Source organism: Olea europaea, chromosome 17 (genome assembly GCF_002742605.1).
Source record: "Olea europaea var. sylvestris chromosome 17, O_europaea_v1, whole genome shotgun sequence".
NCBI classification, from domain to species: domain Eukaryota; kingdom Viridiplantae; phylum Streptophyta; class Magnoliopsida; order Lamiales; family Oleaceae; genus Olea; species Olea europaea.
In genome coordinates, this window is record NC_036253.1 from 13541459 (window position 1) to 13554520 (window position 13062).

Sequence of the window (13062 nt, forward strand, 5' to 3'; positions counted from 1 at the left end):
TAAAAAAAAGGAAATCAAAGGTGAAGTTATTGAGAATCAAAATTTTTTCAACACTCCCAATGACTAAGAATTATGCGAGCAAATAGGGAAATAAAATCAGCAAGACACGAGCAAAATTAACTTCAAACGATGCAACCAAGTATAACTACGTTATCGAGCACATCAAGAGATTGACATCTTTTCAATATTAGTTCTTGCAAAAAAATTTAAAGTATTTTCCCCCTTACTGATCAAAATTTTCTTCTTTTACCAAACTTGAAGACGAGTCTTCTTCAACTATAGGAGAATGATATAGAACAATCCTAATAGAAATAGGATACATGACATTTATTATTATTATAGTAGGATTTTCATTTCCTTATAAATTAGAATTTAATTTTTCTCCCCTTTTAGTAAAACATTATTTAGCGCCAAACAACCATTAAAACAAATTTTTTTATTCTTAAACTCATTTTCAACCACACATTCTTACAAATATATATATATATATATATTTTAATTTATTTATTTATTTATTTTTATTTTTTTTTGGATGTAAATCCAAATTTTTTTCGACTTTTAACCACGTATTTTTGATTATTCCAAAACTCATTTTTCAAAAAAAATAAAATAAAAAAGGACAAAACTTTCTAATGGTTGTCAAATAGGGCTTTATTCCTTCTATTGGTAAGGTTAGAAATTTTTTTTGCATATATAAACAAAGTCTGTGTGTACTTTTCATTCACCAATTCATTACAATTAAATCATTCTCTATAAGTTTGAGAGTTTTTCAAAATTATTCTTATTCGAAAATTCTAATTTTCTTTTCGCAACAATATTCCCAATTCTTGTGGAAAGAAATTGCCCATGCAATCTCAATAAAGCCTTCTGAAATATCAAAGAAAAATATTTAGCAGTTTTGTAATAGCAATTAAGAAGAAATCTTTAACCTACATCTGTCTATAGTCATTAAAGTTAAAAATAGTAAATAGTCAATTCTCCAACAAGACTGTGTCTTGTAGTGAAAACATGAAATCCAAACTCCTATTCCCTGTTCTTTCGTGCCCGAGTTCTAGATTCGATCAAAAATTAGTTCAAAATGAGCCACACTTCTTGTAATTATGAGAACATCACATGGTAGAAATGAATACTTAAGAACTTCTTGTTCCCCGTAGCGCTTCCGTCGTCCATACAAATGCAAAATTTACAAGTTAAATAGATGTGTAAGCATTCGTATTCTTCATGCAAGGACGAAAACATAGATCTCCACCTTTTTCATTGTTATTATATAATTAGATATTATTCTATGTTACAACTCACAGATATGTGAAAAAAAGTAAAGAAAAAAAATGAATTTGTTGACTCCAAAAAATGTCTAACGAAATTCCCGCTACGTCCCCTCCACATGGACGTCACCTGCACACGAAACACCCTGCTAGGATGTAAAGGTCGCCGATCGAGAAAAAGGTCTAACGACGGTTTTCACTCCGACGATTAAGTCAACTGCCGGACAAAATATGAGAAGAGTGCACGAATCGGGAGAAAGGAATTGGCTAGGGTTGTGGAAACATACCTGGAAATGAAATGGATTCTCATATATATAGAGAATGAAGATGGGCCAAGTGCGTTAATGGGCTTTGTCCAAGTCCAATAGGAAGACCCAATATGCGATACTTTTATAGGTATAACAATTGTCTCCCAAGTCCGAGCCGTATACTTCTGTGCGAGTCAGACTTCGAAATATAAATAGTCAAGTAGAAGAGGTCTTACGGATTGCTTCAGAAAATATGAATAGCTCCAATAAGCGAGGACTTACAAATTGCCTTGAAAATATATGTGTCAGCCTGAATAAACAAGAGCTCACGAATTACCTGGAGAGATGTTGCATATTATTTTTCGAAATTTCGATAACATCTCCTTTGTAATATGGATTAAACCAACCTGTAATATAACACAATATCTCCACCACACATAAATAAAATAAATTGGGATCAATTTGCCCCTCCAAATACTCATAACTATAAAGTGAATAACGACATCATATTTCTCCAAAAAATAATATGTAGAAAACCTATCATGTATCATAAGAGGGCATATACTTGACAATAGTGTAAATAATGTGACATGCATACTAACGCTAGTAAAAGGTGTCATGGATCATGGGGAATGGTAGCAATGATGTGACATGTATACTTGGCAGCAATAATATAATACATATGCTAGCATATCAATAATATAATGCATATGCTAGCAGTAATAATGTAATGGTACTAAAATACTAGTATTACAATAGTTCCCAAAGTCAAATATTTATATGCGGGTTGGACATGGAATATAAGTCACTATGATAAAACTGATGCTGAGACGAGATTGAATATATAAGCAATTGTGATAAGCTGACATCCTTATATAGGAGTAACGCATCCTTATCAAGGGCTTCTTCCATAGTGTTTGGTTCAATCATGGAAGTTATTAAATTCTAAGGTAGTAAGGCGTGGTTCATCGTGGGAGGCATCTCACCTGTTCTCGTCGGAGTTCATTTTTCATTCCTTTTTTTTTTTCTTTCTATTTCTATTTTTTTACCTCCTTGGAATGATTTACTCTTATGTGCAAGAGCATCCTCTATAGTGTTTGATCCAACCATAAAAGATTTCATCTTCATAGGTAATAAGTAGCAAAGCTCTTATTTTAAATTAACTAATATTTGATAGTTTTTCCATCAATCAACTGTGATTGCCATTTGGCAATTCCGTCATCCAGAAGTCACCTTGAGTGTTACTGTGGCAAAGCTTTTACTTTAAAAGCGATGGTCGCCGGTGGACTGGGTTTACTTAAGCGCGTTGGTTGGGTGCCGAAAAGCAACTGCCACCAGTGGAGTAAAAAAGTTTGATAAGTCGGAGTCCACGCAGTAGGCACACATGGTCCCGAATATATATAAAAATATAAATATAAATTATCTATTGTTGGATTACTTGCTAAACTAAAAGGAAATTTACATTAGCAAAAGGTGCTTTTCGTCACCCAACCAACGCGCTTAAGTAAACCCAGTCCACCGGCGACCATCGCTTTCGTCTTTACGTCTTCCATATAGCAGTCTAGCTTCTCAATAACTTTAAGAGTCACAATCTCTCTCTATACAGCAACTCTTGCTAATCTTCATCTATCAATCCATTGCTCCAACCTCTGATTCTGGAAACTAATTTCTGGGTACATTTATACAATTACATTGTTTTGGGATCGCAATTTCATTTGGCTTTTTTTGTGAAACTACTACTAACTATTGATTTTTAATCTTTTAGTTCCAAGAGATTCTTCTGGGGGAGAGAATTGGGTTCAATTAGAACCGATTCTGATCTAATCAAGATGTTTACTCGTATGTTTGGCAAATCTAAGCAAGAGACTAATGCCCTCACCACTATGGACAAATTAAATGAGGTATCGTTCGTATATCATCTTATTACGTTCTATAGCATGTTCATAAATTTGTGTATATCAGCATTCGCAGGTATTGATGCGGTTTTTTTCTTCATTTTTTTTATTTCATTGGAAACATTGATATGGTTGCTGACTAGAAGAGAATGTTGTTACAGTTATTCTGTCCGTTAATTAAAAAAAAAAAAAAATGGAAGTTCATTGACGAATTATTAGTTGGGTTTGTTAATACAACCACATCGGAAGGATAGAACTCACTTTTAAATCCACCTTGTAAGGAAAAGTGCTAAAGTGGTTCTAAACACAAAAAACTTGGCGATGTGAGAAGTAATTAGGGTCATTGCAGTCTGTCCCCGTTTCAAATTTCACGTCCATGGCAGTCCATATACCTAACTGAGCGACAACATGGAGCAAGTTTGCCTTCTCTAAGTCGTCCCATCCACAAATAGGGCCATTCCTAGAGTGGTGTTTACTCTGATACCATTTATTGTGACAAGTAGAACTCACCTTTAAAGCTGCTTTGTAAGTAGAGGGTGCCAAAGTTGTTAATATCACACAAGCCGAACTTTAACTTAATGTTTTTCACACTATTATGTATGAGGTGGTGGAGCTGGGTAAATGTTCAACATGTTATTGCATTGTCATTTGAGATGAAGATAGTTTTATCGGAAACAATCTTTCATGATGACGGAGCTGACAATTTTGCTTGGGAAAATGAATCTGTTGAAAGCTGTCTTGTACCCAGCACCATAGTTGGACGTAAAAAGTGGCTAGTATGTGCTGTAGTTAACTGATTTGGTTGCCAAATAAGTTTTCGTTTCTATTAGTGGTGTATGTTTAAGTGTTATTTTGACAAACATCTTTTAGAGACATATACGTAGTCTCTTGCGTCCATCACCAAAATTTGTTGAATAGAGCATGTTTCTCTGGATTAAGGAGACTTCCCTTTTCACCCACAATGTCTTGTAGAGTGTTCAGACAAAATATACCATTTTCTAATGAGAGAGGCTATTTTTCGTGTTCCTGAGCAGGGGATTGAATCCTTCAGGCCCTTTATGTAGATCACTTTTCTTGAAAAATCAAAAGTAAAAATTATCTAAATGACTTCGCAAACGTACATTTAGGATTTTGATCCCAGGAATTGTCATGTGCCAAAAAAAGCATGAAATGAGAATAACTTGTGAAACAGTGTTACTAAAAGTTATGTGTTTAACTATGCAGTAGCAGTGTTTGAGCTTTATTATGTGCTTTTTGTTTGTCAAGGTTACAGTGTTATCTCCTGTACTTTAGTCAATCTGAGTATGCACTACATTTCTAAAGAGAAGGATTTTTCATTAAACTGTTTATCAGCTTAAATTTAAAATTGACATTAGATTTTAGTCATCTATATTTTCAATAAGATGTTTGATGTGCAGTGTCTGTCGCTGTTTAAATGAACATATATTGAATATTTGACTCTTTATCTTGTGTAGACTCTTGAGATGCTCGAGAAGAAAGAAAACGTGCTTCAAAAGAAGGCTTCTGGGGAGGTTGAGAAGGCCAAGGCATCTACAAGAGCAAAGAACAAGAGGGGTATAGTTCTTACTTTGATTGTTCTCATTGCCTAAAAGTAAAATAATGATAGAAAAGGTAATAGCAGATAACATTAAATAAGATTTCGTTTCTAGCATCCATTATACTATTTCAACTATAACATGAGTTCAAAAATTTCACTGAGTTGCTTATAATGAACAATTTGTGGCAAATAATGCGGTACAATTATCAGCTTTACATTTACGTAGTTTTGCCTTGATGAATAAATACTGTACTATTAATTTATTGTTGGAGTAATATTTTTAGCTCCGAGTTCTGCTCCAAAGTGCAAGTTGATTTTGCATATAAGTTTGGGTTATGTCTGGTTTCTCTTGCTGGTCAGTTAACTGAGTCCCTGTTATTTCCTGTAAGAACTTGGGACCCCTGATTCATGTAACTGTTTTGTTTTTATTTATTCTCTCTTTGTTTATTTCTAATTTTTGCCGAGTGGTGGGGCATGGTGGTTGTGTGGTGGTTTGCCAGTCTGAACCATGTGTTTAGTGTCCACATTCATGAATTTGTCGGGCCAAACTCATGAATTTCATATGTTTTGGCTTTCCTTCACTGATGGATCAGTTCAATTCTTGCTGAGCTCCCACAGGTACAATATGTTGGAACCTGCTGATGCATTAGTTTGGTCGAAAAAGCATTTGTTGGGTATTGAAGCCCCCCCTCCCCAAAAAAAAAGGAAAGAAAAAAAACCACCACTCAAAAAATAAGAAATAAAAAAGTGGTGCAGCCATCTCATCCATTGTTCTATGTACCCTCCGCGCTTTCCATCCTTGATTAAAGCAATTAATTACTTTCTAAAAGTATCATTTCTTAATTCTTGTCCATTAATCGTGATTAAAAAATTAAAATTATTTAAAATGTAAATTGACTTCACATCAAACTTTGTCAATCAAATGGGAGAATTGAATCACTAATAAAAGGAATATATTCAGCATGAAAATTGTCTTACCTTTTTATGTAAAAAATAGTTGAAATTTAAAACAAGAAACCAAGATAGAAATAAAACTATTTGGACGCTTTTGAGGTATCAGACTTATTTTTGGAATTTTGCTGCTCTCGCACTCTCACCTCTACTCTGCTCCATGTGTGGTTACCTAGCATACGAATCTGTTCATTGTATTAACTTCTGATTAATTTTGTAAGTCTGAACTGTGGCAACAGTTAAGTGGTACGTCCATACCAACTTGTCACCATTGGTCCTGATTGAGTTTCCGTATCTAGCATTGAGAGGATGAGCTTTGGGACGATGAATTTTCTGTATGATATATAACTTATGTGGCTCTTACATAGTTTGTGGCATCTATGCTATTTTTGTGGCACTAAATATATCCGACACAAAAAGAAGTTGACGCAATAATAATTTTTGACAACTTTAGCACAATGAAACATTCTTTCCATGTAGTTGTTTGCACCAGCTTTGTTCTACATTATTGTTAGTGGTGGTGGTATTGATCCCCTTTCAAGCTTTTAGCACCTTTTGAAAGGCTTTATGTTGAATTTTGGAGCCTACTTATGAGGAAACAATATTATCATGCAGCGGCTATACAATGTTTGAAGCGGAAAAGACTATATGAACAACAAGTTGAGCAGCTTGGCAATTTCCAACTACGAATCCACGATCAGGTTGACTTGACATTTTATATTTGAATGTTTTGCACAATGCCTTTCTTAGATGACAACCTTTTTGAGTACAATGTCAAATGCATTGTCGCAGATGATACTGTTAGAAGGTGCAAAAGCTACAACTGAAACTGTGGATGCTTTGAGAACTGGAGCAGCAGTAATGAAAGCAATGCAGAAGGCAACGTATGTAGTTTCTTTGAACTATGTCTAATATCTGCAACTTTTAAAAGATCATTCTACCACTTGTTTCTATGTTGGTTTTTTAAATCATTATGCATTGCAGAAAATGTACATTAGTAGAATCTTCTGTAGTGTGGCATAGTTATCTTTGTGAGGGCGGGATGATATGCATGTGTGAGATATAATTCACTATGGCCAATTCTTCCTATCTTCACTTTACATATATCTTTTTGACCAAAAGTTCAATTGGCATCTTCTACACAGGAATATTGATGATGTGGACAAAACAATGGACGAGATAAACGAACAAACAGAGAACATGAAGCAGATACAGGAAGCATTGGCTACTCCCATTGGTGCAGCAGCTGACTTTGATGAGGTTCTTGCCTATTTTCAATCTTCTGCCATTTCTGAATCTCTATCGTTATGTATTGAGATTTTCAGAATTGATTATAATGTTGGGTAAAATGCAAGAAATTATGCTCTTTAGCTAACATCTGGGCATTTTCTATTATTGCAGGACGAATTGGAGGCTGAGCTTGAAGAATTAGAAGGTGCAGAATTGGAAGAACAGCTTCTTCAGCCAGCCTTTGCAGCCCCTGCAGCTCCAGTGCAGGTACTGGCAGGCAGAGTACCTGCTCGCTCTAAACTCACCAAGGAGGAGGAAGAACTTGCTGCTTTGCAAGAAGAAATGGCACTTTAACCAAGTCCGTTTCTTTTGTTTCTGTTAACTAGGTCTACCATTTGTCAATTTTGAATTGAGGTACCAGTGGATATATTATCCTAATAGCTGATGAATGTAAGCTAGCTGATCGGGAATTGGTTGGAACTGAAAATTCCATTTATAGACTGTGTATATTGGATTATTTTCTGAGGCCAATTGAAGTATTTCCAGGGTAATAACCGTGTTGACTTGTACTATTGCTGTATTAATTATTTTCTGAGGCCAATTTACTCCTATGTTTCTAAATGTCCAGCCATCAGTGGATAGTTCAATAAGTTTCATAGAAGTCAATTTCATCAGGTTCAAAGGTCGGATACCAAGGAAAATGATTGTTGTACATCTCCATTTACAAATGAGGTAACAAAAAGAAAGTGAGCGAATTTATTATTATTAATATTATTGGGTAATGAAATTTTGACTCAATCAAATTTTACCACATCATCTGTTATGTTTCTTAGATTTCAGTTTCCAAATGTTGAAGGACTGGATAACAGAACGGATTTGTTTCCTAGTTTAAATGCTGAATGTTACAGAACATACAAAATATATAGAGCTCTTTATGTTGAAAAACTGCAAATTATTGTGGGCAAGTATGCAAAGTTTCACTTGTATATCAGCCTGCTGGTTGGCTGCTGCTGTGGCCACATTACTAATACCTTTAAAGATCTTTATGTTGAAAAACTATCTCAAGTGAGCATCCCTTCATTTCCTCGCAATGTCACTTGACTTGTGACCTCTTTATTTATCTCCTTTAGCCTACATACAGTTATCGTCTAACAGTTGCGCAGGTTGTTCTCGGTTTTGCTGGTTTCAATAACGTCTTTGGTACACAAGAAACTGGGTTGATTGGTTGAAGACAGAAGCCTTGCCCACATTCTATCCGTTATCACGACCTTGTGCTGTTTCTCGATAATTCTCTGCATGCAACATCAGAATTTCTGTATCAGGAACAGAACTCAAAAACTCATCACGTTTGTAACGAGAAATAATGATGAAAATTGCAAGCGTGACCGTATGAGCAAGAACCAAGCACAAATACTTGAAACACAATAAATATCGACATAGATATAAAGATATGAACCAGCTTGCACGTGGTCACCGCACCACACCTGTTTGAGTCTTGATTTAGGGAAGGGAACACACGCCCACGTATAACCCCTTGAATCCCCAAAAGGAAACGAAATAGTAGCGTAAATTACTCGAATCATACACGATTAAATAGTAGTATAAGGTTTTCATGTGGCTAATTAACTCACATGGAAGGGAATGTAAGCATGTCTGCCATTGACAGGTCCTACTGTGAAGCCTGTATAACCCGCCATTGCTCCATGAACGGCGCTTTGAGCAACAAGTGTACAGTACACATTGTCAGATGCATTACTGGGAACCGCTCGAATCATGTACATGAGATCTGTGATGAGGCAAACATTTAGTTGGAATAGGCTCTTCCAATTTCATTTAACAGAGNGAACCGCTCGAATCATGTACATGAGATCTGTGATGAGGCAAACATTTAGTTGGAATAGGCTCTTCCAATTTCATTTAACAGAGGAGTATCTTAATACTAACCTATATATTTGAGATTAATTGCCATCTTACTCCGTTTAGAAAAATGATCCTGAAAGTCAAAAAGCATAAATATAAGCACTTCACAAATATGGAACGCACAGGAGCAATGCATGATATAGAAACCGAAAAGTAAAGAGAAAAACAGAATATCAAAGTGTGATAGTTACCTTAATCCTTTGCGATATCCACAGCCCAACATCTTGTAGAAGCTTGTTTCCAGAAGCATCTTGCTGATCCGTAGAGCGCAAACTCTCAGAAAGTAGCTCTTGACCTGCACCTTCGGCTATGACAATAACCATGTGTCCATTTTCTTTGAGTCGCTTCTCTATATATTCGAATAATCCACCAGGTCCTTCAAGATAAAATGGTGACTCTGGAATAAGGCAGCAATCGACATCTCGGCTGGCAAGAGTAGCATACATGGCAATATATCCTGCAAACCGTGTGCAACAATAAAATGTTAAAAACCACGTTTCACAAACACGTGGAAAGTAAATTGATCTAAACACTAGCAAAAGAAACACATCAACCTCTATCACATGTACACTTATTTTAAACCTTCCGAGCTCATTATACTTATTAGATGAATGAATTCACGATTGATAAATTTAACACATCAAAAGGTTGGCAAATGCATTGACCATTTCTTGATACATTCATCTAGATGAAAAATATGAACTGTTGTATATATTAGCATGAAGCTTACCACTATAACGTCCCATTAACTTCACCAGACCAATACCATTCTCAATACTTGTAGCTTCAACATGTGCTGCATTAATAGCACGTTGGGCTTCCTCAACAGCAGTGTCAAAACCAAAGGATTTGTCAATAACCTGCAAATGGAGACAGTATGACATTTAACATATTCATTGTTATCTTGTTTTGGGGAACAATAACATAAGAAATATCTGATTCAAATGTAGCTAGCCGTTGTACTTGACAAAAAAAGTACCGGAATGTCATTATCTATTGTTTTGGGGATTCCGGCAACTGCAACATTGAGACCGCGTCTTCTAATTTCCTGGTAAAATTGACAGGAAAATAGTTTAAATATGATTATTAACATTAGCACAAATGATATCAGTAGAAACACGATATGACAATGAAATCGAGAACTTTAGAGGATTAAAAACTGATTGATTTACGGGCTTCTACCAAATTAGTAAAGATGGACACACTATATTACATCAAGTAAAATACCTCAAAAATTACTGCTGCTCCTTTTTGTGTACCATCTCCTCCTATTATGTAAACCTAAACTCAGAAAGGCCAAAGTAACAATTAGAATAGACGAGGCTATGCTCCAATCACATAAATTCAGGAGGAGGATACTCCAAAATTTGAAGAATGATTCATACTCGTTTTATATACCTGATTAATTCCGCGGTCCTGAATGCTGTCAACGATCTTTTTGGTGTCATGACCACCTCGAGATGTCCCCAATACTGTTCCACCACGTTTGTGAATATCATTCACGAATTTTGGCGTTAAAGAGATGGTGTTTTTGGAGTAAAAACCTCGGTATCCTCCCTACAAAAACACCAGTCCCATTAGTTGATAACCCGCCCAAGAAAAAACCATACATTTTTGCTGAAATTCAAGTAAAATCGAAACATCAATGACAGACACTGCACATATATTAGACAAACAAGAGTGGAGATTATAAGTTAAAATCTAATATTATCTCTTTCAACTAAAGCCATGGATTTTCCTATGATATCTAGATTCTTATCAAACACAAGTGATAATTAATTCATGGAGACTAAGTTCATTTCTTTTACTATTGTCATCGTTACAATCATAACTATATTGTTTGTTCCTTCTTTTCTTATTTGGCAGGCCAGCAGGGCTGTTTATAGAGGAGAAGTTACATATACAAGAAACTGTAGTAACCTAAACACTTTAGAACTACTTCACTAATGCACATTGCAGCAGGGAAATTTCAATTTTAAGCGAAGCTGCTGTTCCTAAAAAAAGCAATTTTTAAAGCTTATTCGTGAGAATTCAGGCAGCAATTCTCTTATCAGAAAATTAATATAATTCTGCAGATACTTACAACTATTCCTAGAACTCTCTTCACATCGTACATATGATGCAAGCCACATACAATTTCCCGGATAACCGTGTTAAGGCCTGGGCATAAGCCTCCGCATGTGACAATGCACGCTCGCACTTCATCAGACTTGAAGTAAACCTGAAAATTACCCACTAGTTATTTTACTTTAAACTTTAAAGTACAAAAAGATTCATTCTAAACTTCAAAGTCCAGGAGTTTATAAACTTACTCTTTGGCGAGGACCTGCCCGTCGAAAATGAACCCCTCTTGGACTATTCTTGTGAACAACAACCTAAAGAAAAATAATGTTATTATCAGAAACATGTCAATAACTATCATTTCTATAATTGATAATTCCTGATTTCCTTTCTGGAATATTTCTTTCAAGAAAAAGTAGAAATTTATCTTCTGCAGAAAACTGACCTTTTGGGCGACTGTATCATCAATATCCACAAAATACTGCCTGTGCACAGGTAAATTAAGACTAAATTAAAACGATGCAATTTCCAATTTTTCAAGAAATTATCAGAAGGAAACAAAAAAAGAATTGATATAAGCAATACAAAAACTCACTTGACAACTGAATATGCAGGATTAAACTGCAACGGATTGGTATAAGTCTGTCACAGGAAAGAATGAGAATAAGAAATCACTAGCAACCAAAGAAGTATAAAGACCTGCACTCTGTTGTCTTTCAAACCATAAGAGTCTGACAAGGATTCTGAAAATTTCTAGAAGAGGAATAAATTAGAGCAATTACAAGATATATTATAAAAAATATTTTCAAGTAATTAATTTTGTATTAAACTATAAACATAGTTTTCTTCAAGTTTCTAACCTTTTTCCCTCAGAAAAGAAGTAAAAGCCGAAAAATCAAACACCCAATTCATGACAGATGTCAAAGATATGATCATAAGCAAGAAATTATACATACAGGAAGATGAGGAATGTAATCAGACAAGTGTGGCACGTCCTCCAGAATGTAACCACAATCTCCAGTAACGATTTTAGGCTGCAATTTGTTGAGTCCCTCCATTGACACAAACCCATTTCTTGGATTCAACCCAACTTTGTCCTTAGCAATAATTTCAGCAGCAACGCCATTAGAGACAGAGTTAGACACCGTCAGCTCCATTGAAATGAAACCAGCTTCTGATCAACACGTATGTGTGGTGCGTAAATACTATATTTGTCAAGTGGTTAAAACGCTGAACCTTCCTTGATCATCAACTTCTCCTGAAATGGAACCCAATAAACTTGGAATAAAATTTCGTTCCTTTCTGGTCTAAATTATGTAGTCTGTAATTCGCTGTATATGTACAAAGGGGTTTCGTTTCTAAGGGTGGAAAGAAATTAACGGGTGGGAACGTAGATAGATGGGAGTTCACGGAAAGTTGGAGCTTTCAACTCAAACTCCAACAGATCAAAAATGAAACAAAGTTGACTTCAAAGCATCAAATCTAAGCATGTGTTTGGCCCCATTATTCCTCATTACATTAAATTAAATTTTTCTCTTTCTTACTTTTAATCACACAATCTTTAATAAAATAATATTACACGTAAATCAAAAACTTTTCAACCACTCATTTTTCAAAAAAATACTATTAATCTCATTATAATTTAGGAATAATGAGGCTCAAACGGGGGCTAAGTCGGTGAAGTTTAGGAACATTATGCGTCCAATGTGTACAGTTTACGAACGTTAATTTCATTCTAGATTCTATCCCATAGTTGTACCTCAACTTTTATTTAATTGGGTAATTAAATTTTAGCTCTCTTTGACAACCATTCTTTCGTAACTTTTTTTTTTTCCACATACTCGTTTTCAATCATACATTTATAAAATAAAATATTCTGCACGTAAATTTAAATTTTTCCTACATTTTAACCCCACATTCCTCAAAAGTCATTA

The 13062-nt window shown here is 35.1% G+C and overlaps 1 protein-coding gene and 1 pseudogene across 1 annotated transcript; one reads left to right on the top strand and one right to left on the bottom strand.

The window, feature by feature from the left end:
• The first annotated feature begins 2947 nt into the window (after positions 1 to 2947).
• Positions 2948 to 7768, top strand: LOC111412966 (vacuolar protein sorting-associated protein 32 homolog 2-like). The gene is made up of 7 exons (XM_023043821.1): positions 2948 to 3186; positions 3279 to 3414; positions 4884 to 4983; positions 6533 to 6618; positions 6710 to 6801; positions 7063 to 7177; positions 7319 to 7768. Exons 2-7 carry the CDS (start codon positions 3343 to 3345, stop codon positions 7499 to 7501), a joined length of 648 nt encoding a protein of 215 aa, XP_022899589.1. The 5' UTR covers positions 2948 to 3186; positions 3279 to 3342; the 3' UTR covers positions 7502 to 7768.
• Positions 7769 to 7926: 158 nt separating this feature from the next.
• LOC111412965 lies at positions 7927 to 12608 on the bottom strand (annotated as a pseudogene).
• Positions 12609 to 13062: the final 454 nt, after the last annotated feature.

Bases quoted from the DNA above. Each gene is read 5' to 3' on its own strand.
- LOC111412966 (XM_023043821.1), top strand. From the start codon at position 3,343: ATGTTTACTCGTATGTTTGGCAAATCTAAGCAAGAGACTAATGCCCTC. The intron at 6,619-6,709 runs GTTGACTTGACA...GCATTGTCGCAG, and splicing joins AACTACGAATCCACGATCAG to ATGATACTGTTAGAAGGTGC. The intron at 6,802-7,062 runs GTATGTAGTTTC...TCTTCTACACAG, and splicing joins AAAGCAATGCAGAAGGCAAC to GAATATTGATGATGTGGACA.